Raw genomic sequence first — 27,040 nt, forward strand, 5'->3', positions numbered from 1 at the left:
CTCTTATCAGGTCATTAGTAATGATAGTTGATATTTATTTTACCCAGGCCAGCGATGGTAAGACCTTGTTCAGTGTTTCACCAATGCTTGATCACGCATTGGATAAAAGCTCTATTCAAGCTGTGGTTTTGACAGGAACACAACTATGTTCCCGTCGGTTGTTGCAACAGATTATATACTGTGTTGGGGGTGTTTCAGTGTTTTTCCCTCTTTTGACACAGTTTGATGGCACTCATTATCAAGAAAGTGGACAGCTTGGGGATACAGCGCTTAGGTGTGTGATTAGGGATTGTCTCACTGCTGAAGTTATTGAGCTTATAGCATCTGTCTTGGATGAAAATCTTGCAAATCAGCAACAAATGCATCTTCTTTCTGGATTTTCAATCCTTGGATTTTTGTTGCAGTCAGTTCCTCCACAGAAACTTAATCTGGAAACGTTGTCTGCACTGTTGCATTTGTATAATGTTGTGGCAAACTGCGGTAATGTCATATCAACCTGTTTTTCTTGTACTTTAACCTATCATTATTCAGAATCCTTGGTGGTCATCATCGGGGCTTTTCTTTTTTCCCCATGATTTGGACAACTAATCCTGCCGAGCATAATAAATTACTTTTGTTCTACCTAGGTATGTCAGAGCTATTAGTGAGAGGTGCTATTTCAAGCATATTTCTCAATCCTTTTATCTGGGTATATACGGCGTTCAAAGTTCAACGAGAATTGTACATGTTCCTCATCCTGCAATTTGATAATGATCAAAGATTGCTTTCAGACCTTTGTAGTCTCCCACGTGTAATTGATTTCATACGCCAATTTTACTGGGATAAAACAAAATCACGCTCTGCTTATGGAACTAAGCCTCTTCTGGATCCTATAAGTAAAGAAGTGATTGGGGAGAGACCAAGTCAAGATGATGTTCATAAAATCCGACTTCTTCTATTAAGTCTCGGTGAAATGAGTCTGAGGTTAAGTTCTGTTTATCTTTGTTACTTTATCTCCTTCCCTTTTTGCTAAAATGAATTAGGATACAGTACTTTGGAAAGAATTCTATCTACCCAAACTGAAACATAGCATTGAAAATTACAACTAGACTGAAAATATTACGCTGAATCTCTGTTATCATTGTTATGTAATTCTTTTCCTTTTATGGAAATAAAATGCAACTCCTAAAGGGAGATACATAATAGTAATATTTTTTTCTCCTTGTTGTTTGAAATATAAGATAATGACATGGGGAATATGCAGGCAGAATATTGCAGCATCAGATATAAAATCCCTAGTAGCATTTTTGGAGAGAAGTCAGGATATGGCATGCATTGAAGATGTACTACACATGGTTACCAGGGCAATTTCTCAAAAGCCGCTGCTTGCATCTTTTCTGGAACAAGTGAATATGGTTGATGGCTGTCACGTTTTCATTAATCTTCTCCAGAGGTAAGCCATCATTTTTCAGATTTTAATCTGTTGAACCTTTGTTTTTGTTTGATATAAACGCTGCTAAAACAATCACATCCTTTTTTTTTTTCACTAGTATAACTTAATACATTTCATTCAATTTCAAACAGTTGCATGATACAGGTTACAACTTACAAGTAATGATCTAAGGTAGCAAGGAGCTTACATGATCACACCCAAACATACTCTTATGTTACAAGAGTATTTGATTACAAATAAAATCTATATAACCTACTCCCCGGAAGCTTGGACACACATGAGTTCAAACGAACAAAACTTCATTGACCTCTCCCAGTATCTTGTGTAGTTCTTTCTCCTTGTGTTCAAAGATCCCCCCAAAAATTCCATACTGTCGAACTAGAAATATGATCCGCTAGCCGCTTGGCTTTGCTAGATAAAGGACTAAGCATATCCCGATTTTCTAATTATTTCTTTCATATTCTTTCTTACTTCAATGGAGTCACATTTTAAAGTACCCGACTCGATTAACTTTGCAAATATTCCCAGTGTGCCATTTTTAGACATTTCACTGCACAGGAAAACATGTTCCAAGTTCCAACTATGAAGATAGTGAACAGAAAGATCATTAATCCACTGCCACAAAAACAGTACAAAAGCAATTCCATAGTCAAATCTGTGAGCATAGAGCTTGACATCTATATTTAGGTTTGCTTATCTTGCAACATTACCTTTTCAAATATAAAAAAAGTTGCTTTATGTCTTTCACCTAACTGTTTTTGTTTGTTGTCACATAAACAGGGCTACAATATAATTTTCTATCACTGCTACCTACAATCAAACTTTTTCTCATATGATGCTGTTTAATGTGGTTCAGTGTAGCACTGTAGTCTTTGAGGATGTTTTTCTTTTTCTTTTTTGTTCTAGTGTAGGTTATCTCAACCTACTTTCTCTTTGTTTTCAGTAAAGTTCTTCATTTTACAGGTGCTGTGTAGCATATGAGTGAAATTGTGTCTATGTTAATGGAGAAGAAGTTTGGAGAGAAATAGGATATGACCTTATTAAGTTTTGGCCTCGTATAACTTCAATATATATATATATATATATATGAAAATTAGTGTTTACAATAATAGAAATTGCGTAAAATATTCTGGAGATGTCCTTCTAGAATTCTAACATATTCCACAATGGAGAAACAGAATTTTCAAAGCCTGACATGGACCCTAAGCTTATTAAAAAGTATGTCTGTTTGCCCCACAGCTACAAAGTATTTTTCTGGGCATGAAATTTTATTGTGAACAAACTGAGGACAAATTTGAGATGTCCTCCTAGAACTCTAACAATATGTATTGGGGAGCTGTCTAGTATTTCCTTGTTTTATATCTCTGTCATAAATCAGGACAATGCAGTTAGGCCCGTTTGAAAATTTAAAACCTGCATACTTATGTTAAATATTTTCAAAAATATTTGCAGATGGCAAAAAAGTAAACTTCCTATGCTAACTTACCTCCAAGTTACTTTGCAATTTGCAAAGTTGCAATAGATGAAGGGCCATTCCAGGAAAGGACCTATTGGTGTAAGTCATTGGGACTAAAGTAGGTTTCGATGAAAATCTTTTGACACTTCTTGAGAGTCAAAGGTCAACGGGTATGAGATAATTCTGAGCAGTATAAAGTGCGTGAGGCACAGCCTTATTAAATTTGTATGGATCATTTAATATTAATGCCTCGCAATGACTAATAGTTCTGCTATGCTGAAGACAATGATGAGGATGTTTAGTTTAGACTAGATGGGTCTAGAGTAAATGTACTTTGGAAGTTCTAGGCAAACAACAGGCTTGAGTAAATTGGAAGTAATATTTATTTGATGATAGTAAACAAATTGTGCTCTCATCCTTCTGTTTGTAGTTCATGTGAAGTAGGTGCAATCAGTTAGTAACTGGTATGGGTAAATCGATGGCATAGCTTCCAAGCTGTCCTTGACAGTCTGGGCCTCTGGGGATCCATTCTTCTCATGTTTAGTCCACTTAAGTTAGGAAATTTTTTCTTAATTTATTCAAATGCACTTGAAATTGTGAGTTTGCATTATTGTTGTTGATACCATATACTCTTTCACAATAGGGACTTTGAACCAGTCAGATTGCTCAGTTTGCAGCTTATAGGAAGACTTTTGGTTGGTCTTCCATCTGAGAAAAAAGGCCCGAGATTCTTCAATATAGCAGTTGGAAGGTCCAGATCACTTTCAGAAAGCCATAAGAAGATCGATATAAAGTTGCAACCCATTTTCTCTGCTATATCGGATCGATTGTTCAAGTTTCCACAAACAGATCATCTGTGTGCAACCTTATTCGATGTGCTTCTGGGTGGTGCTAGTCCTAGACAGGTGATTGCAAAATATGAAGAGTCTCATATATGAATTGTGGTTCTTCCTTTATTCAGCATATACTGGATAGCGTCAGCTGGTGTTCATCTTCTTAACCCCCTCACCCGTCTCTGGGTGCGCACGCACACACACGTTAAGTTAAAAATAATGTGAAAGAAAATATATAATAACTAAATAACTCTTTTCTGAACCTGACCTGTGGAACTAATGTCAGCACGGTATTTGTTAATTGAGATACAGGCTCATATGTTTTTATGTTTCAGGTCTGATGAAATGATGAAGTAAGTTTGTAAGCTTCATTCGTACGATTTGTTTTTATAGGTTTTACAAAAGAGCAATCAGCGTGAAAGACATTGGAGCAAGGGGAGTAATTCCGAATTCTTCCTTCCTCAAGTGCTGGTTCTCATATTCAGATTTTTGTCAAACTGTCTTGATGTGCCATCAAAAGTGAAAATACTAACGGATCTTGTTGATCTTCTTGATTCGAATCCTTCCAATATCGAAGCTTTGGTGGTATTGCATAATTCTTCTCAGTTGTGTATGTACATACCTGTCCCAGATATCTTCTAATTACTTTTACATTTTGAATAGGAATATGGGTGGAATTCCTGGTTAGCAATGACTATGAATCTCGATGTGATTAAGAGTTACAAATCAGACTTGCGAGTTCTTGATGATGGAGAGATAAATGAACGAAATATTGTGAGAAAGTTATTCTGTGTTGTTCTTTCTTACTATATGCATTCTGTAAAAGGTGGCTGGCATCAACTAGAAGAGACAGTGAATTTTCTACTTGGGCACTCTGAAGAAGTAAGAATTTGTCACTAAAAATGATTTCAAAATTTAAAATACAAAATGAAATGTTATTAGATCTGGTTTCTGTTAAAAGTCATCACCAGATATATCTAATACTAGTGTTTCTTATTTGTTAATTTTATGGTTCAATCTACAGGGAGACAACATGTGTTGGAATTTTCTACATGATATCTTTGCGGATTTAACTGAGAAGCTTGTAGCATTATCCTCTGAAGATAATATTTTTGTTTCACAGCCGTGCCGAGACAACACATTGTATCTTCTAAAGCTGGTTGATGAGATGCTTATTTTTGAAATGGATCAGAGGCTTCCGGTATGATTGCCTGATATCACGTTCTATTTTTTATTTATTCTTTTATTTTATTTTTAAATTCCATTAATGCTGCAGATGAGATTATGATGCATTCCTTCTATTTATTGAGCATTTTCCCAAGTTGATCACTTGCTTTATTCCCTTTTCTATCTTTTGAAGGTTTATTTACTGTCAAACACGTAACATAAAGTTTGTTTTTTCTATGTTTTAGTATCCTGAAAGTAACTTGGATCTATCTCCGGATAGCCTGGAATTTGGAAGTCAGAAAGGTGGCACCTCTGCTTTAGTGGAAAACTGCGTTGGAGATATTGATGAACAATTGTCAAGGTACTTTTATATTGCAAATGCTCTCCCACTCTCTATCTCTGTCCATTCTTTTGTGTAATTAGATTTTCTGCTTGGTGATAACTCTGGTGAGGTTATGGAAGGTAGGCCTATAACCTAAGATGTAGTGGGCATCTTTGGTGAGGACTCCACTATAACTGCACTAGTGAAAAGCCCATCAAAAGCTTTGGGCTTCTCATCTAGAAAGAAGGCTAGGAGCAGGTCTACCTCCAAAGCCACGTAAGGAGACTGAAGATGTAGAGCCTTAAGATTAGGGTGGCGATGAAACGGATAGATGGAGTTCATATTTTGTGGTTTAGAAGGTGGTAGGGAAGGGGGAGGGAGTGGGTTTAAACTTTAAAGAGATGACTTGTGTCTTTCTGGTTCAGGCCTTGTGGAGTAGTAGTAAATGAAAGCTGCGTTTATCTTCGTCAAACTTTTATATATATATATATCTTCAAACTTTCTTTGTTGTAATGTGAGTGGTTCAATTTTAGTTCTTACTGGTATGCTTGGATGTAGAAATCAAAACGAGAAGGAAGAGAAGAATGAAAGTCATATAATCTAGTTACCCAGGACTCTATCCTCTACTTGAAATTACTTGAGAAAATATTGTGCACTTTTTCATTTTTAAGGTTTGGTCAGTTACTACCTTTATGATGATGCTACAATTCATTAAACCGTATAGAACTCCAAATTTTGAAATTTTGAATTGATGAATGGAAGATAAGAACTTGGTATTGTTTATAGTCCTTTGGGATTTTATGTCTGGTGCAAATGAGTGTTACTTTTCCTCTTAAATTAGCAGTTCATTTCAATTTAAGAAAGCACTTGTAAATCAGTTAGTTTTCTCAGCAGATATATGGCAGGTTTGATAGTTGTACTGCACATTTTCACTCACAATCTTTGCACAACTTGTTTATACTTTTTTATCAGAACTCTTGATATTCTCGTATGTCACTGTAACATTGTTTACAGAGATGTACAGGTCTGTGAGAAAAGTTTCCAAAGTGATGATGATATCATGAATGATCGGTGGTGGAATTTGTATGACAAGGTTTGGTTAATTATCGCTGAGATGAATGGGAAGGGGCCGAGCAAAATGTTACCCAAATCATCATCTTCAGTAGGCCCATCTTTGGGACAAAGAGCGCGTGGCTTAGTGGAATCATTGAATATCCCAGCTGCTGAAATGGCTGCAGTTGTTGTATCAGGCAGTATTGGCAATGCTTTGGGTGGGAAACCAAATAAAACCGTTGATAAGGCTATGATGTTAAGAGGTGAGAAGTGCCCGAGAATTGTTTTCCGACTTGTAATCCTATATCTTTGTAAAGCTGGTCTAGAAAGAGCATCAAGATGCATTCAGCAGGTCATTTCACTTCTCTCATGTCTTCTGGCGGCTGATGATGAGAATGGCAAGAGCAGACTACAGTTTTTTTTATGGTACAGTTTCTTCAATGTTTAAATTGGTTTCTGAAAAAGTTTATTGTATTAAACGAGTTGTACAAAACAGACACTTGTATTAGTAGATAAATATTATTGCTCTGTCGGCAAAAGATTCATTACTTCTCTTCCCAGCGATAATCTTGAACACTTACGTGACTTGTTCTGCTATTTGGAGCAGGTCCTTACTCACTGTTAGATCCCAGTATGGAAATCTAGATGATGGAGCTCGTCTTCATGTTATATCACGTCTGATTCGGGAAACAGTTAATAGTGGGAAGTCCATGCTTGCCACTACCATTATGGCCAAAGATGATATGCCAGATTCTGGAAGCAATATTAAGGAGGCTGGATCCATCCAGACATTAATTCAAAGCGATAGAGTTCTTTCCGCGGTTAGTCACCTAGTTAACTTGGATCTTTCAGTTGAATGAAGTTTATATGTTATTGCTAATAAGTAATCAGTATAGAAAAATGTGTTTCATTACATTATACGGTAGATTGGGAATTGTGGGCACCAACTTTTAAATACAGCCCAGGTCCTCTAACAGGGCCTGTCAGAACTCAGAACAATCCATAACCATCACCTTTCTTGGGATGGAAAGCTTGCCAGTGTACTCAAGTGAATGTATCAAAGCCAAGGAGGCTTTCCCGATGTCAGTGTGAGAGAGTATGCTTGAAAGGCGTCTGACCCCAACAGGAATGATAGCTTATGCCATACGTTGGTTAGTGAATCCTTGAAGTTGACATATACAAGTTTGAAGTTTGGAGAGCTTTTGCATATTGGTGGGTTTTCATGTCAACAAGCTTGTAAACCCTAAAAGTCTCACCTTTAGTTAGTTGAGTCCATTAGTTAGTTGTGACATATGTCGTGTTTCTATTGGTTTATGTTTTCTAGGGTTAGTATAAATAAGGGTTTATAGTTAGTGTTTCAGGGAGTTCTTTTAGTTGTGTTTATGTGTGTTATTAATTTTTGAGCGATTATCAATAAAGGTGAGACTTTTAGGGTTTTACAAAGTGTAAATTTTGATAAAGTGTTGCTTCCGCCATTTCAATCTAAATTATTTGGTATCAGAGCGTGCGTATTGATTTTTGGAAGATTGTTCACAGAAACACTGTTCACGGTACTGTTCACCGCAAATCTAATTTTATTCTTGTAAATCAAGATATGTCTACAACGTCAGAAATGAAGAATTCATGGAGAACTCATAGATTCATATTAACTCCTAGAGTACGGGTTGCTCGATTAGAAGAGTGGAGAGAAGCCTGATGCAAAACAGGTTTGATTGATTAGAAGAAGCGACTAGTCAACTTAGGGAGGCTATGGTGGAGCTTTTGCAGCCCAACCCCCCAGCATTGTGGAGCTTCTATAGTCTAATGTAAACACTGGTTGTTGTCGATGACAACAAAAAGAAGGAAGGAATTTATGAAGCTATTGTGTCATGCCTTGAGCGTGGTAACAAACGAAATCAGCAAGTTCATCGCCTTCTTTTGCAACAAAGACGTCCTGCTGACCAGATCTATGAAGGTCTTGTTCTTCCAATTCAGCAAACACAAAGTGGTGGTTATATTGACCATTTTCTAACCAATTTTGAGAAGGTTTTTGCTCGCCACCACAAAACACTTCAATGCATACTTCTAATATCCATTGTGTTTCAAGAAAGGAGTATTGACATCATTGTGGTGCCATGTTATTCGTTTGAGCCGATATTTGGGCAAAATTCGAGGTCAAATTCATCGGACCCACAGGAGAGTGACGTTTACAAGTTTGAAGTTTGGAGAGCTTTTGCATATTGGTGGGTTTTCATATCAACAAGCTTGTGGACAAACTTCTTCAACCTGGAGAGAATGATGCAGACGTTGAAGTTGTTGCTGTCAGTGTAAAGGCGTGCATCCTTAGTTGAGTCCAAGCCCATAGTTTGAGTCCATTAGTTAGTTGTGACACATGTCGTGTTCCTATTAGTTTATGCTTTCTAGGGTTAGTATAAATAAGGACTTATAGTTAGGGTTTCAGGGAGTTGTTTTAGTTGTGTTTATGTGTGTTATTAATTTTTGAGTGATTATCAATAAATGTGAGACTTTTAGGGTTTTATAAAGTGTAAATTTAGGATTTTACAAAGTGTAGATTTTGATTAAGTGTTGCTTCTGCCGCTTCAATCTACATTATTTGGTATCAGAGCGTGTTGATTTTTGGGAGATTGGTGCAAAAACACTGTTCAATGTATTGTGCACGGTACTGTTTACCAAAATACTATTCATGGTACTGTTCACCTGGTTACTGTTCATAGCCAATCCAATTTTATTCTTGTAAATCAAGATATGTCTACAACGTCAGACGTCAGAGATATAGAATTCATAGAGAACTCATGGATTCATATTAACCCCTAGAGTACGGGTTGCTCGATTAGAAGAGTGGAGAGAAGCCTTGATGCAAAACAGGTTTGATTGATTAGAAGAATCGACTAGTCGACTTAGGGAGGCTATGGTAGAACTTTTGCAGCCCAAACCCCCCAGCGTTGGTGGAGCTTCTATGAAGCTGTTGTGTCATGTCTTGAGCGTGATAACAAACGAAATCAGCAAGTTCATCACCTTCCTTTGCAACAAAGACATCCTGCTGACTAGATCTATGAAGGTTTTGTTCCTCCAATTTAGCAAGCACAAAGTGGTGGTTATATTGATTATTTTCTAACCAATTTTGAGAAGGTTTTTACTTGCCACCACAAAACACTTCAACGCATACTTCGTGACTTACAGTATCAATTGTGTTTCAAGAAAGGAGTACTAGAAGTATTGTGGTGGCATGTTATTCGTTTGAGCCGATATTTGGGCAAAATTCAAGGCCGAATTCATCAGAACTACGGGAGTGACGTATACAAGTTTGAAGTTGGGAGAGTTTTTGCATATTGGTGGGTTTTCATGTCAACAAGCTTGTGGACAAGCTTCTTCAATCTGGAGAGAATGATGCAGACTAGAAGTTGTTTCTGTCAGTGTCAAGGGCGTGCACCCTTAGTTGAGTCCAAGCTCATAGTTTGAGTCTATTAGTTAGTTGTGACACATGTCGTGTTCCTATTAGTTTATGCTTTCTAGGGTTAGTATAAATAAGGGCTTATAGTTAGGGTTTCAGGGAGTTGTTTTAGTTGTGTTTATGTGTGTTATTAATTTTTGAGTGATTATTAATAAAGGTGAGACTTTTAGGGTGTTACAAAATGTAGATTTTGATTAAGTGTTACTTCCGCCGTTTCAATCTACATTAGAAGTTATGGGCTAGTTTGTGCATATACTAGCGTGAAGGCCTTTTAAGAAAAGTCCACACTTTGTTGTGGGTAGCTAAGTGGAAACTGTATCATTCTGGTATGGGGTAGCTCGTTCCAAGCACATCTGACATCTAATGTCTTGCACACCTAGTTTGAACAGTTTTTGGCATCATTTCCGTGGTGGGCCAGGCACCTTAGAGTGTCACCTTAGTTAAGATAAAGAATTTCTACAAGTACACTGTAACATAGATATTGGATAAGAATGAGAACAACCCCGCATTTTTTAACCTTAGTTAAGATAAAGAATTTCTACAAGTACACTGTAATGTAGATATTGGATAAGAATGAGAACAACCCGCATTTTTTAACCTTAGTTAAGATAAAGAATTTCTACAAGTACATTGTAACGTAGATATTGGATAAGAATGAGAACAACCCCGCATTTTTTAAAATATTTGAGCCTTAGGGGTCTGTTGAGATGTTTAGTTCCACATGGAATATGTTAAGCCACGCATAAAATCATGTAAGTCTTGGGGCCTCTTCACTTATTACCAATTGGTTTTAAGTTGGATGCTCATCTTCAATATGGTATCAGAGCGGGCGGGCTATTGTGTTAGGTCCAAAGAGCATGTTGTTTACTCCACGTAACCGAAGTGTGTTTGTCCACGTGTTAGCCTCAAGTAATGTCACACGTGAGGGGGCGTGTTGAGATGTTTAGTCCCACATGGGATATGTTAAGCCACGCATAAAAATATATAAGTCTTGGGGTCTCCTCCACTGATTACCAATTAGTTTTAAGTTGGATGCTCATCTTCAATAGGGTCACTGAACCTGCTATTATATTTGTAATAGTTAATAGTATTGTAGGTCGTAGAACATAAAATCTGGTAACTCTATTGTTCTGCAATCTGGGCTCACCACCTTAGAATATGCTCCCTGGGTCTTCGTGTTTCTTTTGGAGTCCTCATAATGCAAAAATGTCATTTATTGCAAGTGACCATTCCATCTCAATAAACCCTTCTTGGTATTAACCACTTCGTCTTAGTGTACTAAAAATATGAACATGAACTTTTTTTAATGCTCATATTTCTGCACAAAATATATGAACTTGATGATGCATGTGTTATGTGATATTGATTTATGTGTGTTGTGTAATAATTTAATACATGCTCAGGTAGCTGATGAGATGAAGTACATGAATAGTTCAAAAGCTGATCGTGCAAAGCAGTTGCAGGAGCTCCGTGTGAAGATGCTTGAAAATTCTTCTGCAGAATATTACCACAAGAAAGCTTTTGAAGATGAGACACAAAGCAGTTTAAGCAGCATTATATCTTCGGATGACCGCAGGAGAGCTGCCTTCCAGCTTGCTCATGATGAAGACCAGCAAGTTGTTGCAGTAAGAACTCAGTTACTGTTTTGTACTTTTCTAAGCTGTTATAAGCCAAGAAAGTTTGGTAACCTTATTCATTCTTTCATTTTGGTAATGAAGTGTTGACCTGAAGTGCTTATTTGATCTGTATCTTATATTAATTCTACCTAGCAAAGACAGGTAAGCAGTATTTTCACTATTTTGTCTACAGGAAAAATGGGTCCACATGTTCCGTATGTTGACTGATGAAAGGGGCCCCTGGTCTGCTAATCCTTTTCCAAATAATACTGTTACACATTGGAAGCTGGACAAGGCAGAAGACTCTTGGCGACGTAGACAAAAGTTAAGACGAAACTTCTGTTTTGATGAAAGGTTGTGTCATCCTACAACAACTGTCCCCGTCAAAGATGCCATTGGTGTCGTCAGTGAATGCAAAACTGGTTTTGGAAGTCACATTCCTGAAAAAATGAAGCGTCTTTTGTTGAAAGGAGTTCGCAGGATTATTGAAGAGGGTAGTTCAGACCCTGAAAATGATTCTGACCCAAGTGAGCAGCAGGTACTCGATAATCCTATGAACAGCCAGTATACAGAGCTTGCAAAAGATGGCATTGATCAGAAGGGTGCTATTCAAGATAGAAAGGAGTCCACATCGTATGTACCAGAGACAGAAAGTCGCGAGGTATGCGTGATTAGATGAAGTTGTGCATATGTTTTAGTTAAGTGTATAGTGCAATAGCCAATGTCACTTGAGCTTACTCAGGAGATATGACTGTTTCTCCATGTTCTTTAATTTATGCAGATGTTACATTACTAAGGAATGCACTTTTCTTATGGAATTATTATTCTTTTCTTATAATCAGTAGAAGTTCATCTTATAGATGATCATTACAATAGATTTCATCAACATAAGTAATTACTTGAAGCTATTAATTACTGAAGACCTCCACCCCTTTCCACCAATGTGAAATCTCGATTTGCATGATTTTGCATGATAAAAACCAAAAGAACCCGCTACCCCTGCACCAAATTTCTTAATCAGTCTGCCTAAATCATATTGGATTTAGTACCCCCTCTCCTCATCCCAATCTTCACCGGAGTGATTGGACAGCAATTACTCCCCTTCCTCTTCGTCTATATTGACAAAATCTTTGCTCTGCTCTGAAGGGTCTTTGTCTCCCCATCAGCCCGGCTTTTCTCAGTGTTATCAATCAGTGTTCTAATCCTACTGTGGTTGTTGGCCACCTTGTCACCCATTTGTAATAGGAATTGAGAATTTGCTCCTCAATCTCAAGGCCGAGTCAAACTTCTTCTATTCATCTGGTTCCCACCTCTTCCGCCTTCGTGTCTACAAATCTATATCTGGCTCCCACGTCTTCCTTCACTGTGTCTAGAAAGACCATTCCTTTTGTGACACCCTGGTGGCTTTAGTCCCACACTCCCACATCGGATTGGAAACCGTCTTGGATCTTGGCTATATTGTATCACTTACCACTTATGCCGAGGCTTTTGAGTTAAAACCTCATATCCCATGATGGACATGCTTTGAGATTTGGCCTTTGGGTGGCTAAGTGGGGACATAATCGGCTGTTGGTACGTGTTGGGTGGTTATAAAATGGTAACAGAGTCTGAGGATGGCTACCTCCAAGGTGGTGGGATTGTGATACACTGGGTGTCTTAATCCCACATTGGGTAGGAAGCCGTCTTGGATCATGGATAATGTATATCACTTACAATTTGTGTAGAGGCCTTTTGACGAAAACACGACACCCAGGTTTTGCAGGCTTTGGAGGCCTAGTGGTGAACCTAGAGACGTAGCGCTGGGCCTAGGCATGCTGTTGACTGCAGTTAAGGGCACAACCTCTGACTTCTGGGTTTGAGTCTTGGGGGCAGGGGCTATGCACAAGAGTAGGCAACAGTAGGCTCCCCTTAGACTTGAGGCCCAAGTGGTGAACCTAGATCCTTACGACTGGGCCTAGACACACTGTTGACTGCAAGCCCAAGAGCTAGGCGCAGCATACGCAACAGTAGGCACCCCTAGGCTCGATGCCCAAGTGATGAGCCTAGAGCCTTACTACTGATGGGCCAAGATTCTCTTTTGACTGCAGATCATCACAGGCTCTTATTCTGTTTTTATACAGTTTCCTCTTAATAAGTTTGGAAATCATGTCTTATAAATGTGATATGTTGGATTTTAAATCAGGTATATTTAATACATGTGCTTTTATTTACAGGTTCTTTTATCTGTTCCATGTGTGCTTGTAACACCAAAGCGAAAAGTAGCGGGACATTTCGCAGTCATGAAAAATGTTCTGCATTTCTTTGGTGAGTTTTTGGTTGAAGGAACTGGAGGGTCATCCGTTTTCAATAACTTTAATGCCTCGAGTAATTCTGATTCTATCAAGCCTGATCAATTTGATGGAGTTAAGCATACAATGTCCAAATGGCCTGTTAATCTTTATATGGATAGTGAGAAAAGCCAGACTAATGATAAATCATTCAGTGATCATGACCTGTTGCTTCCGACAGAACTCAAAACTAAACGGCATCGGAGATGGAATGTTTGCAAGGTTTGAAATTATAAAGCTTACATGATAATATACATTTTCATGACTTATATGGTTGGTCTGTGTTGTAATGTGTATTATGATGTTTTTATAGGTCAAATCTGTTCATTGCACGCGATATTTGCTAAGGTACACTGCAATTGAGGTTTTCTTCAATGATTCAGTTGCCCCTGTGTTTTTAAATTTCGCGTCACAACTTGTTGCCAAAGATGTTGGAATGTTGATAGTATCCACAAGAAATGATTCTTTGTTTCCGAAAGGTAGTTCCAAAGATCGGAGTGGAATTACCTCTTTTGTTGATCGACGTGTAGCATTGGAGATGGCAGAAACTGCACAAGAGTGCTGGAAAAGAAGGGATATGACCAACTTTGAGTATCTGATGGTACTCAACACGCTTGCGGGCAGATCCTATAATGATTTGACTCAGTATCCTGTCTTTCCATGGGTCTTAGCCGATTATTCGTCTGAGAAACTTGACTTTAATAAGTCATCAACCTTTCGAGATCTTTCTAAACCTGTTGGGGCTTTGGATTCAAAGCGGTTTGAGGTATGTTATATTGTTGGCTTGATATCTTATATTCCCTAGTTAACCTAAGGACATACTTGCTGCAGCCTTTGCTTTGCCACATTTTCGTTGTCGTCTCATATTTGATTCACATTCAGGTATTTGAGGATAGATACCGGAACTTTTCTGATCCTGATATCCCGAGGTAATAATTGAAACCATTCAACATTAAATACTTTCTATTTTTTCCCTACTTCATTGTTTGTTGTTATTATTCTTATTATTTTGTTGTTACTGGTTATGTTGTGTTCTTCTTGAAATACAGTTTTCGCTGATTGTCTGTTGATGAATTATATGCATGGTTTTCTGTTGCCTCTTGCAGTTTCTACTATGGGTCTCATTATTCAAGCATGGGGATTGTGCTGTTTTACCTTCTTAGATTAGAGCCTTTCACAGCTCTGCACCGTAATCTCCAGGTATTGTAATTTAAGATGTCATCTAAATAGTCACAAATCAAACGAGTTGAATTTTTGTAGAGGTGATCTTTATGGTCAGTAGATCATATCCACAAAAAACTAGCTTTTAATTCATTTTGTAAGTGAAGTTGTGGGCTGTTTTAGATGTGGTACTTAGTTTAAGGTCCGTTTAGGAGCCGTACTGTATATTAATACATATATATATGTATGTATCATCATCATCATCACAGTCCATTGCAATTTATATATTTAGTTATATTGACCTTTGAATTTTGTTGTACAGTTTAGTTTTCCAATTATCAAACTCTTCTTTGGACAGGGTGGAAAATTTGATCATGCAGATCGTCTTTTTCAAAGCATCGGGGGAACATACCAGAACTGCCTTTCCAATACAAGCGATGTAAAGGAGTTGATTCCAGAATTCTTTTACCTTCCAGAGCTTCTTGCTAATACAAACTGTTACCATTTAGGCGTGAAACAGGATGGTGAACCTTTAGGAGATGTTTTACTTCCTCCATGGGCCAAGGTACTCAAACAAAATGGAAAAAAAAAAAGGTGGAAAAAGATAAAATATTCATGTGAAAAAACTATTGAATCTTTCATTCTTTATTTAGTCTGGCTGCCTTATTGTGACCATAAACATCTTTTAATTCATACAGGGCTCCCCTGAAGAGTTCATACAAAAAAATCGAGAAGCTCTTGAAAGTGAATATGTGAGTTCCAATCTTCATCGCTGGATTGATTTGGTGTTTGGGTATAAGCAACGTGGAAAACCTGCCGTAGAGGTAACTCTTCATAAAATGACCTGCTCCTTAAAAATTATAAAACCAGTTGATACTTGTCTCAAGTCTTTTGATCTCTTTGGATGTGATGTTTGGACTACAGGCAGCAAATATCTTTTATTACTTAACTTATGAAGGTGCTGTGGATCTGGATAGCATGGAGGATGAATTGCAAAGATGTGCTATTGAAGACCAGATTGCAAATTTTGGTCAGACACCAATCCAAATTTTTCGTAAAAAGCATCCCAGAAGAGGGCCACCAATTCCAATTACTCATCCTTTATATTTTGCTCCTGGTTCGATCAATTTGACGTCTATCATTTCTAATACTACTCAACCACCTGCTGCTGTACTATATATTCGTATACTTGAGTCGAACATTGTTCTTGTAAATCAGGGGCTGACCATGTCAGTCAAGATGTGGTTGACCACACAACTGCAATCTGGGGGGAACCTTACATTTTCGGGCTCACAGGTTTGATCTTATTTGGATTTCACAAAATTAATTTATTGAATGAATTTATGGTCATATTTGTTTACATCTTGTTTTAAACTGTGGTCCTATACAATGAACTAAGGCTCTTTTCTTTGGAAATGACCTCTCTACCATGCAGATCATTATCACAAATGATCATCTCACTTGGAAATATACAATTAGGGCAAAAGAGGGTTATAAAATCTGAGAAATTATAACGAGAAAACATTAAAAAAAAAAAAAAAAAAAAAAGAGAAGAGGCTGTTCGTTTTTTTAACGACATCTTTTCACTAAGTTAGAAAATTTTAAGTGAGCTGATTTTTCTGGCATGATCTACATGGTTAGGAGGTGTTCTCCACAGCACTCAAGTTGTCTTTTAAAGTCTAGAGATAAGTAGTAAATTTAATTATATCCGTCCTCGTTCATTTAATTTTCAGATAAGTAGTAAATTTAATTAACTCGACTGAAACTATGTTTTTGCAGGACCCTTTTTTTGGAATTGGTTCTGATGTTCTTTCTCCTCGTAAAATTGCCAGTCCCTTGGCTGAAAACATTGAGCTTGGAGCACAATTCTTTGCTGCAATGCAAACACAATCTGGAAATTTTTTGATTTCGTGTGGAAATTGGGAAAACAGCTTTCAAGTCATATCCTTAAATGATGGACGGACAGTTCAGACTCTCCGGCATCACAAAGACGTTGTCAGCTGTCTTGCAGGTATTCATTCTTATGATCATTTCTCCAAATTATGTAAACATTCTCGCTTCCCTGTGTCATTATTTTTTCGCTTTTCATAAAAGAGTGCTATTTTTTTTCTTCTAATTTAGTAGTGGAGCTTTTTTGATACCGGGTTGTATCATGTTAGTATCTGATAATTATCAAAATGTGGTCTGATCAAAACCCCTTGATGTGTAGTGACATCTGATGGAAGCATCATAGCTACTGGGAGCTATGATACGACAGTCATGGTGTGGGAGGTTTCTCGTGTCAAAGCCACAGATAAAAGAGTTCGGAGTACACAAACAGAGGTTCCCAGGAAAGACTATGTCATTGTTGAAACTCCATTCCATATACTATGTGGGCATGATGATATCATTACTTGCTTATTTGTAAGCGTGGAACTTGATATAGTTATTAGTGGGTCTAAAGATGGAAGTTGTATTTTCCATACCTTGCGAGAGGGTAGTTATGTACGATCTCTTCAGCATCCATCTGGAAGTGCCTTGACAAAGCTGGTTGCATCTCGACATGGGCGAATTCTTTTGTATGCAGAAGATGATCTTAGTCTGAACATGTATTCCATAAATGGAAAACATATAGCTGCATCTGAATCAAATGGACGCCTCAATTGCGTTGAACTCAGCAACTGCGGGGAGTTCTTGGTTTGTGCTGGTGACCAAGGGCAGATAGTTGTTCGGTCTATGACCTCACTTGATGTTGTTAAAAGGTATGACGGAATCGGGAAAATAATCACATCTCTAACTGTGACCGCAGAAGAATGCTTCTTGGCTGGGACCAAGGATGGAAGTCTTCTTGTATATTCTATAGAAAACCCTCAGCTTCGAAAAGCTAGCCTCCCTCGAAATGTGAAGTACAAAGCATCTGCGGTGGGCTAGCTCCTTAATTCTGAGCTGTGGTTTATACCTTCACTGCTGGACACTGACACTGGACAAAGGTATCTGTCTTTGTCGTTGTTTCAGCTGCTTGTCTCTAAATTACATTCCTTGTCCTGGTCTGCATTGAAGCATTTTCTTGTTTCTTTTGTTAAATGCTTTTCTTTCTTTCTTATTATTATTTTTTTTTTTCAAAAAAATTCTTTCTATGATTTCTATCAGGTGTCTTGCTTCCAATAGCACTTGAAACTTCATGTTATAAAATATACGTGCAGCATCTAACCCAGAATCGGTCCTTAATAAGTAAAATCAGTTACTTTGTTTCTATTTTGTTGCAAAGATTATATGTTAGAATGACCTTGATATAGTTAGAATTGGTCCCTGCATAAGTAAAATCAATGATTGGGCTTAGATTAGAAACGTGGTACTATTGGGCCGAATAAGCCCTTATGGAATAAATACTCATTTTCTTGTGCTTTTATTAAGAATATTGAGCTTCTTTTTCTTAGTTTGTTTGCTTGTCTTGTCCTACTCTATCAGTATCCAGAGGTAAGGATTAAATGAACTACTATTGCAATCTTTCATTTCTTTGTCCTTATTTGCAAAATGCCTAGTAGGGTAAGATATTTCCTCCAGTATTATGATAGGCAGTCACATTGGAAGTGATGAATGATGGTAGTATCTGCAGTACTTTGGTTGTCGTATGTACCTACCTTGGTTTTAATATTCTTCATGAGTACACCATCGTGAAGTGAACATTCCATCATTTTCTGTGTCTCTATAAACATCAGCACAATGTTAACTCATAGTGGATGAACAATGTGTCACATAGATGGAATGTTTCAAATTTTAGTGGCGTTTCTTTTACCACATAAAAGTTAAAGAGAGGTCAAAGACTTTACTCATGTAACAGAATTAGACTGTCCAATGCTGAACAGAAGAGAACTGTGTACTGTGCATGATCCGCTAGAAAATTTTGTAGTCTAGGTGTGTATTAGATTTGCTTGATACTTGCTTTAGAATATCTCCTTTTATGAAGTTACCCAAAAAAAATATCTCCTTTTATGTCAATCCTTATCAACCACTTCCACATTTTCGTATTGAATATACTTTTTCAGCATTCCTTTGACAGGGCTAAACATTTTCATATGGATTGAATTTTTGCGAGGATAATGTTCATAATAATTTGCATGAAACTAGATAGCTTAGTTGGTATTAGCTTTGACTTTCAGATTGTTGTTCTTCAGTTCAAACCTGCCCAAGGTCAATACCTTTGGATGATGATACCAGAGGTCTAGGGTTCGAATTCCGCCAGCATCCGAGTTGTCCGAGTTACTGATCTCATTTAAAACAGGCTTACCAAAAAAGAAAAAAAAAAAAAAAAAGAGATCATAATGAGGAGAAACTCCTCATAAAATTCCTCCCCCTACTCTTCCCTATGTGCGCCCAACAAATGTGTCATTTAGTGTCTTTTTGGTGTCATAATATTCCTCCCCCTAAATAATTACCGCGTACATAAACATAAAATTAAATTTCCTTATTCATAACATAAAGAAGGGTTTCGTTTTTTCTTGCGGTTGTTCTAGCTAGGGATAGTATTAATCTGGTGAGGAACTGAAGAAAATCTAAGTTACTTTGACACGGATAGGTGTGTTCGTGTCCGACACATACAAAGTGTCTGACACGACAAAATATCAAAAATTGAGTTATATCACATACAATATGTGTCCGACACGGACACATGGATATGTATCTGACACGGATTTTTTTTGAAATATGGCGTGTCCATGTTACAAAGAGGAAAACGCTTCTGATCAATGCCAGTTCTCCAAAAATGTTTGGCTAATTTCTTTACTTCCCTAGGATTCTTGGCATCTCTTCAGTCCTTAATTTTGATAAAAATGCAGTATGAAGCTGGGTTATCTTTTTTGGCTAACTGTTTGACAAAAATGTTTGGCTAACTGTTTCGACATACCTTTGGACAGTGCTAAAACTGATGGTTATACATTTTCTTACTGATGAATCCACCATTGTTTATCGTTAACAAGACTTGCATTCTTTTGTTTTATGATACTCATCAAATTCATTTGTAAAACCATAGAAAATTCCACGTGTTTTTGTGGTGATGTAGATAAAAGGCTGATTGATTTCCTTTACTTTGTGTAGAATATAGTACTGCGGCGTGGAACTTATTGTCCGGCACTGATCTGTACTCCCTTTTTCAAAGCTTCAATACATTTACCTCCGCAGAGACTAGTACATATTACCTGCGCTAACTGTTACTTAGTTTGACTTGAGCAGATTGGACTTAATTCATACATCAGTAAATTCCAGAAACTGATCATCTCTATGAATGCAAGGTGGCGATCTATAGTGGTTCATGTACATTGTTTGTTGATCATTCAAGATGTATTATTGTTTTGCTACATGTAGTAAGGCCTACATGTATTTTCTGTATATATATAGTTGGCGCCTCATATGGAGTCACTCGCCTAATCTTACATCATTTGTAAGCTTTAATCTGGGTTTATCAGCTACATCATCATCAGTTAATGGTTGTTATTTTCTTGGGTTAACTACTATTACACCCCCCACTAGATGACCTATTTAGCGGTATTTCTTTTTCTATAACGTGTTTCGCACCATTTTTCCATATACCTCTATGATTTCTCATCAGCGTCTGAAGCTGGGGAAAGTCGGGTAAAATGTCAAGCTTTTAGTGCCCTTTCTTTGAAGGTAGTTACTGTGTGCGGAAGAACTATTTTAAGATTTGAACTTTATAATTTACAATCTGAACTAGTAAAAATCTGTTCCATTATTGGAAGAGAATCGATCGGATCCATTCCCTGATCAACCACTGAAGGCAGCACCACTAGGGTGTGACCATGCTGGAGTGTCTCTGTGATTGAGCCCCATCCCAGAGTGGAACAACGATCCACCAATTGAGGGGTGGGCAAAAATATACAAATATGGCGCCCAACCTAAAAGAACGAATCCTCGGTTAGAAGTCCGGCTGCTAAAACCGGCTTGTAAGGCATCATCTTCGTCGTCTGCCCACATGGGCTTCCGTAAGGCCCATAGAAATCGCAGGTTGACTTGGTGATCTCCAAACAAGTAATTGGACTTCCAAAAAAATTCGCCGAAAGTCTAAAATCGGGCTGACGGTTATCATGTAAATATGAAAATTTAAATTTACACAATTTTTTTTTCCATATGAAAATTTAAATTTACGTCGGTCCAGTTTGTCCTTTAGCGAAATTATTAATGAAAATGTGTCATTGAGCCGAAATTATAAGTAAAAAAAATATGACAGCTCGGTTTTAGACTTATAGCTAAATTAAAAATTAAGGTGAACTACCGAGTTATTTTGATGCATATCAAGCTAACAAAATATCTCACCTGATGACTTACCTATTTGTTGGAATTCCTTGTTTTGTATTTCAAATTATTTGTGTGTGAAGTGGAGAAGAAAAACATTGAGTGTTTATCTTTGCTATGTGTTTTTGTGATAGTTCTACATTGGTAAGCTATCACTAACTTTGTGAGTATATCTAGACTATCCTTAGTCTAAGGGGTGTCCTTAGGGTACAAATGTTTTTGTGTTAGGAGGGGGACTGCACACAAAGCCATACACGTCTGCCCGCCCCGCATCGAGTCGTGACATGTCAAGTCGGGTTTGGGCATTTTGTGTGTGATATGTTAGTGGGCTTGGCCAATTTCCTTAACTGTTTTTTGGTTCTCCACCACATTTTTAGTCTTCTATTAACTGTAGGTTTTTTATACTGTTTTGGAAACTAAAACCGACTTGTTCCCTATATAAATAGGACTTACATCCAAATCTAAATATAGTTTTCCACAATTTCTCTTCTCCCTTAGCGCATTTCCAATGTAAGCAACTTTGATAAGTAACTTGTTACCTCCACATAGGACTATTTCCCCTCATAGCTATGTTGCTCGTGAAAAGCTATTAGGGGTTGCCCAACGCAGATGTGACTTTAAACTTCAGACGAAATGTTTCATTTTGTCTAAATGTAAAAAACGAAAAAATATTGAAAAAACGGGCGGACGGAATGTTCCAAACTATAAAAAAAACCCCTCGAAAAAAGTCAAAAAAACATGTGGAACGGAATGAGTCCGTAAAAAAAATGAAGAATTTCAAAAAAGCAAACGAGACGGAATAAAAGGTTCTGTCCGAAGCTCACAACTTAGTTACAATCTCAGTAGCAAGTGTTGCCCTCATTGTTACTTAGTGAAAAGCTACTCTCATTGTCACCCTCATTGTCACCCTTGCATTGGGTCATTGTTTTTTGCTCAACAAGGGTGACAAATTGCTATTTCCTCTCAAAGATGTTTGCATTGGGAATGCTTTTAAGCTGCCAGAGAGAGTTGTGTTGCCGTTCTAGAAGAGTAGTCTGTTTGAGTGCATATCAGCATACTTCCTACCATTGAATCCTGTGAAGGGAGACACTTGTCGAAGCCTTTTTGCACCATTTGAAGGAGGCAAAATCTTTCCTTAAGGACAGTGTACGTCTAATACGCCTTGGTAGTTCTTGTTCGTTCTATCTTTGTCTCTTTTCTGATTCCTAACCCCACAACATTACCTCCACTGTTATCACTCTTCCTTTCTACAGGTATTGGGTCGGGCCAGGGAAGTAGTCTCACTGGAATTACGGGTTTGGCATAGACCTTCTTGGCAACATCTAAGTAATCCCCTTCATACTCTTTACAACTCCTTATGGCTACTGCTTGGCATGCTTGGATAACTCTTGCCATCTTGCCAATAACGGTTATAGCTGAGTCATTTCCCTAGAAAGCTAGGGCAAAAATCTTAGCCTCAAATGGTTAGAAGGTGACTGTCGAAGGAAAAGTGATCCTCTGGTGGTGATGTCATACTCTCCAACGTTGGCTAGTGAACACATTTAAATAGATGTTCTAAGTCTGAAGGAATTTTGGGAGTCTTTGAATTGTTTTTGAAGTGGAAATGAATGAAACTCGGATTCCAGCTTTGGCTAAAGAAATGGAGAGATGGAAAAATGGAATCATATGTGTTGCAGTTATACCTCATATGAGGAAGAAGGAGAAACATGTACTGTTCGTGTGAATAAGTCAAAGTGCCACACGCGCTCAGAGTGGTCGTGACTAATTAAGGCGCGCTCGCGCCCTTGCCGTGAAAAAGAAGATAGTTTTTTTTCAGCCTCTCATGAAACATGTCTACTGGAATTCTGGATGTTTGAAAAAAAATAAGAAGGCACGCGCACTCAGATTGGCCTTGCCAAGAGCACACCCGCGCTCATGCCCGAAGATGTCGGGTTCTGATTTTTCTACGGTAAACACGAAATTTTGCAGACGCACCAAAATTTTAGATTACTATAAAAACAAAAGTTAGGTTTGGAAAACCAAGTCTTGAATAGAAACCCAATTTTGAGAGTAACTAAAATTGAGAGGAAACCCTTGCAAAGAGAAAAAGCTTGTAAGGAGAGAGGAGTGATCTAGTAAGTTTGGAGAGACTTGAGAGGAGTGATTGTAATATTCATTCCCATACTTATAAAAGGATTAGCTCTTGTAGAAGTAGACATCATTGGCTGAACCACGGTACATCTTTGTGTTGTGGTATGTTTTACTTTCTCTATATTTCTATTGCTTATTTTGTGATAGTTATATCCATAGTTTAGGATTGTGGTTGTTGGTTGTAGTGAAATATTAAATTTTTTATTAGAGTAGTAGATTGTCTAAGTGCAAGCTATCTTAGTGGGGATCGATTGGTATCGTTTTCCCCAACAATATGACCAAATGCTAACCATGGAAGCATGACTGCATGAAGGGGTTCACTTGCCGTGCTGAAGAACAGAGGCAGATCTACAACAGGGCTAACAATGGGGGTCAAATCTTGTAAGATGCATAACAGATTTGAGGTGCTAAATGGGGTAGGTGAGAGCCAAGAGGATGATAAGGATATGTCGGCAAGTAGATTAGCAGAATCTATTACTTGTCTTGCAAATAAGCAATTCAAGGTCTCAGGAATGCCATCGCCCATAGGTCTACGTGCAAGTCTATGCGTAAAAAGAATAGAAGGAGGCAAAAAAAAAGGAATCAGACTGGGATGTTGTGTCCTTTATTTTGAGGCCAAGTGTTGGTGGTGGTTGGCCCAAAACAAATTTGCACTTTGGTCCTAACAATAATAGTGATATTACAGTTTGGTTCACAATTTTAATCGTTTATTGCAATTTGGTCCAAAGTGTCGTTAGCCCGTCTAAATTTTCATAATACCCCAATTACCCTAAAACATGTAGTCCACATGAAAAGAATCAACGGCTACCTTATGATCATCTGTCCACTTTATGTTTTTAGATTGATGGATCCTATTCAAACGTCGATATGATTCTTCGAGATTACCATAGTTTAATTACACGTGTCAAAATCTCCAACACTTACTTTTAGTTACTCGAGCTAAAATAACTTTTTATTTTAATATTTTTGGAAACTTAAACACTTAAAATCAGACAATTGACATGAAATTAAAAGATTATCGAAAAAAAATACATGAAATTAAGTATTTTGACGTGGATGAATGGACCATCTCAACGTCAAGGAGAATGTCGTTACGCTTAAAATGATGGAAAATTCAGCTCGATTTGAAATCTTTGGCCTTGCGACGCATACTTCGCAATTTTCCCTAACTTTAAAATTTTGTCTAAATTTTGAGTTTTTCTTGTGTGATGATCTCAAGATACCGAAACATCAAGCTTTGAAGTTTTAGATTTAAGACAAACAAATTGTCATGGTTATCATGAAGAATTCATATACCATGAAGGACAATAGCAAATAAATCTTTAATATATAGAAAAACGAGGGGCCGAGTGAATAGTGAATGTGTGTGGATGTAGGGGTATTTTGGTCATTTCATTTTTTAATATTATTTTTATATCTTTTGAAAAGTAAAATAGTAATTTAATGTTTATAAACTTTAAAAAAAAATTATGTAGATCCCACGTGGGTACCACATGCACAGTAACTAGTTGCAATAGAACAAGGGAAAGCATAAAAAACCATAATTGACTTGACATAACTGACAATTCAAAAAATAAAAAGTTAATTTAGGGGTTATTTAGCTTTTGGCCCACTTTTTTAGAGAAGCGTCCTGCCCCAATACAAGGGGTAAGACCATCCTACCACACTACAGACAATAAAAGAAAACCAGTTACTTGTAAAGCCTAAGAACATTTAAAATGTTTTGACTTAATTGACTTACATCTTCTCTAAAGCACCATTAGAACTCAGAAGTTGTCTTCGCCAACACCGCCACCAACCACCATTGTCCAGGATTGCCACCGTCTCCAACCGTTTTTCTCATCTTTTGCTTCAATTACTCATTCACATTTTCATTTGAATTTTCTTCTCTTTTCCCCCCTCTCTACACTACTGCCACCACTAACTATCAAGGTATCCATAATTGATTTCGAAATTGTTGTAAACTTAGTTTAGTAATGGCCGGGTTGCTTGTTAGTTATTATTTTTGGGTCAAATTAAATTTATAGGCTATTGTTCTAGATGATTTCCATCTCAAATGTGAAGGATCTTAGTTTGATGCTTTGATGTTATTCTTTCCTTGTAATCTCAAATGAAAAACATTGTATGTGGCGATTCTACTTTTGATTGAAAAAATCTTACTTGCCTGAACGGATTCCAGTAGTTGGAGCAATGGTTAATGGGTATTGGTTGTTGGTTGGGAGTTACGTTATGGGAAGAAAGTAAGTCAACTCAGTAACTGATTTTTTCTTAACAAATTAAGTTAAACCTTTAGTGTGGTAGGATGGTCCTTGATAAGCACCCAAAACTGTAATATAAAACCCCGTAGAGACATAATATTTTGGTTAATTATGTGTTTAATAATAATGAATTAATTGTATTTTCGTGTTTTTACATGTTTTCGCAATGAATGTAAAAATAAGGATAAAACCAGTATTTAATTAAGTACGAAATAGTGTGTTTACATAAAGTATTCCGATTTAGCCCATACAAAGCTCCATGAAGCCTGACCAAAAGCTCGGGACTCCAACAGGACAATTCCATATCAGAATAGGGTTAATGTGCAAAAAACATCAAACTTCCGACAAACATATCTTCTAAATCTTGACTTAACTTCGACAAGTGAACCATCAGAACGATCAGTACAACAAGCTCTATCCAATGCCAGATTTTGCAAAAAATTAATTTTCAGACCCGCCACTAGACAGAGTACGTGGCCCACTATGCAAACCCATAGAATTTGATTGCTCGTGACCAAGCTCACACGTCAAGCTATTATCATGTGTGCTCACGTGAATCAAGCTCTCAAATTCAAGTTGTATTAAAACTAGGAAAGACTTTGGTGTGTACGAAGTCTTGATTAGTTGGATGGTAAAAGTCTTGATTAGGTGAATTAAATTGGGTGGTTGATTCACGTGGGTGGAATGAAAATTTAAGCAATCTCTTATGCTTAAAAGGGGGAGACTTCAAAAGCACAAGGACTTTTTCTTTTTAGTTTTGTTTTTGGTTTTTCTCCCGAGTTAGTTTTTATTTTTAAGCTTCCATGTTCTAAATTTTTAGTTTTAAAGTCTAAACTTTGTAATAGATTTCATTCCCAATTACTAATAAAATCTTTTCTTTGTAAATTAGAATTCTCTCTTCTCTTTTTATACTTCTTTAAATTAAATCCCTGTAGATTTTAATGATCATGAGCTAAAACCCTCCCTAGTAGAGGTTTATAATGCTCATGTAAAGATGAACTCCATTTCAGAAAACTTGGATCATTGCTTAGGAACTTATGTTGTATTTAACATCCTGTCACAAAATGATAGTGATCGTCAAAGATTGGAGTCTGGAGCTCTAGATAAGGTCGCGTGCGCAACCCAGATGACACTGGGACTAGTCGCGCACGCAACCCTCTGGTGAATCCAGGTTTTGAAATTTGAGTGACTAGTGTAGAATAGAACCAGGAATGAAATACAAGTTTAATTTCTCATGCTAGCAAGATGGGTTTAGAGATAGGTACATGTTGTTATAGATCGACACTCTAATCCATTAACGTCTATGAACCCCAAAACAGGTTAGAGACAGCATGATATAGTCTTCTTAACTATGAAACTAATTTAACATGAGTAGATTTAACTCTCCATCCTTTTTCCTCTCTATCTATATTGTATTAAGTAAATAGGATTTGTGTTAAGTTTTGGTAACTTGCATATTAAGTAACATAGTAGGGTAGTGAAAATAATCACAAATCAAATCATTCTCACACAAGTTCCCTAATGTAGTAATTCTAGTGAAATAAAGTAC

At 37.3% G+C, this 27,040-nt stretch overlaps 1 protein-coding gene across 4 annotated transcripts in view; it reads left to right on the forward strand.

Annotated features, from left to right (window-relative positions):
- Positions 1-20,301, forward strand: part of LOC147501725 (binding protein) — a 37,140-nt gene extending 16,839 nt beyond the window's left edge. For all 4 annotated transcript variants that reach the window (XM_086606735.1, XM_086606736.1, XM_086606737.1 and 1 more), the window contains 22 exons: positions 48-480; positions 627-963; positions 1,244-1,432; positions 3,532-3,793; positions 4,115-4,306; positions 4,385-4,603; positions 4,746-4,922; positions 5,134-5,249; positions 6,225-6,689; positions 6,871-7,084; positions 11,118-11,339; positions 11,524-11,991; positions 13,544-13,879; positions 13,971-14,423; positions 14,540-14,586; positions 14,764-14,857; positions 15,177-15,383; positions 15,517-15,642; positions 15,743-16,114; positions 16,598-16,829; positions 17,028-17,787; positions 19,892-20,301. In XM_086606735.1, coding sequence (XP_086462861.1) covers positions 48-480; positions 627-963; positions 1,244-1,432; positions 3,532-3,793; positions 4,115-4,306; positions 4,385-4,603; positions 4,746-4,922; positions 5,134-5,249; positions 6,225-6,689; positions 6,871-7,084; positions 11,118-11,339; positions 11,524-11,991; positions 13,544-13,879; positions 13,971-14,423; positions 14,540-14,586; positions 14,764-14,857; positions 15,177-15,383; positions 15,517-15,642; positions 15,743-16,114; positions 16,598-16,829; positions 17,028-17,728 — 5,862 coding nt within the window. In that variant the 3' untranslated portion in view covers positions 17,729-17,787; positions 19,892-20,301. The remainder of the gene's footprint in view (positions 1-47; positions 481-626; positions 964-1,243; positions 1,433-3,531; positions 3,794-4,114; positions 4,307-4,384; positions 4,604-4,745; positions 4,923-5,133; positions 5,250-6,224; positions 6,690-6,870; positions 7,085-11,117; positions 11,340-11,523; positions 11,992-13,543; positions 13,880-13,970; positions 14,424-14,539; positions 14,587-14,763; positions 14,858-15,176; positions 15,384-15,516; positions 15,643-15,742; positions 16,115-16,597; positions 16,830-17,027; positions 17,788-19,891) is intronic.
- Positions 20,302-27,040: the final 6,739 nt, after the last annotated feature.

Source organism: Coptis chinensis, chromosome 4 (assembly GCF_015680905.1).
Source record: "Coptis chinensis isolate HL-2020 chromosome 4, ASM1568090v1, whole genome shotgun sequence".
Lineage (NCBI taxonomy): Eukaryota > Viridiplantae > Streptophyta > Magnoliopsida > Ranunculales > Ranunculaceae > Coptis > Coptis chinensis.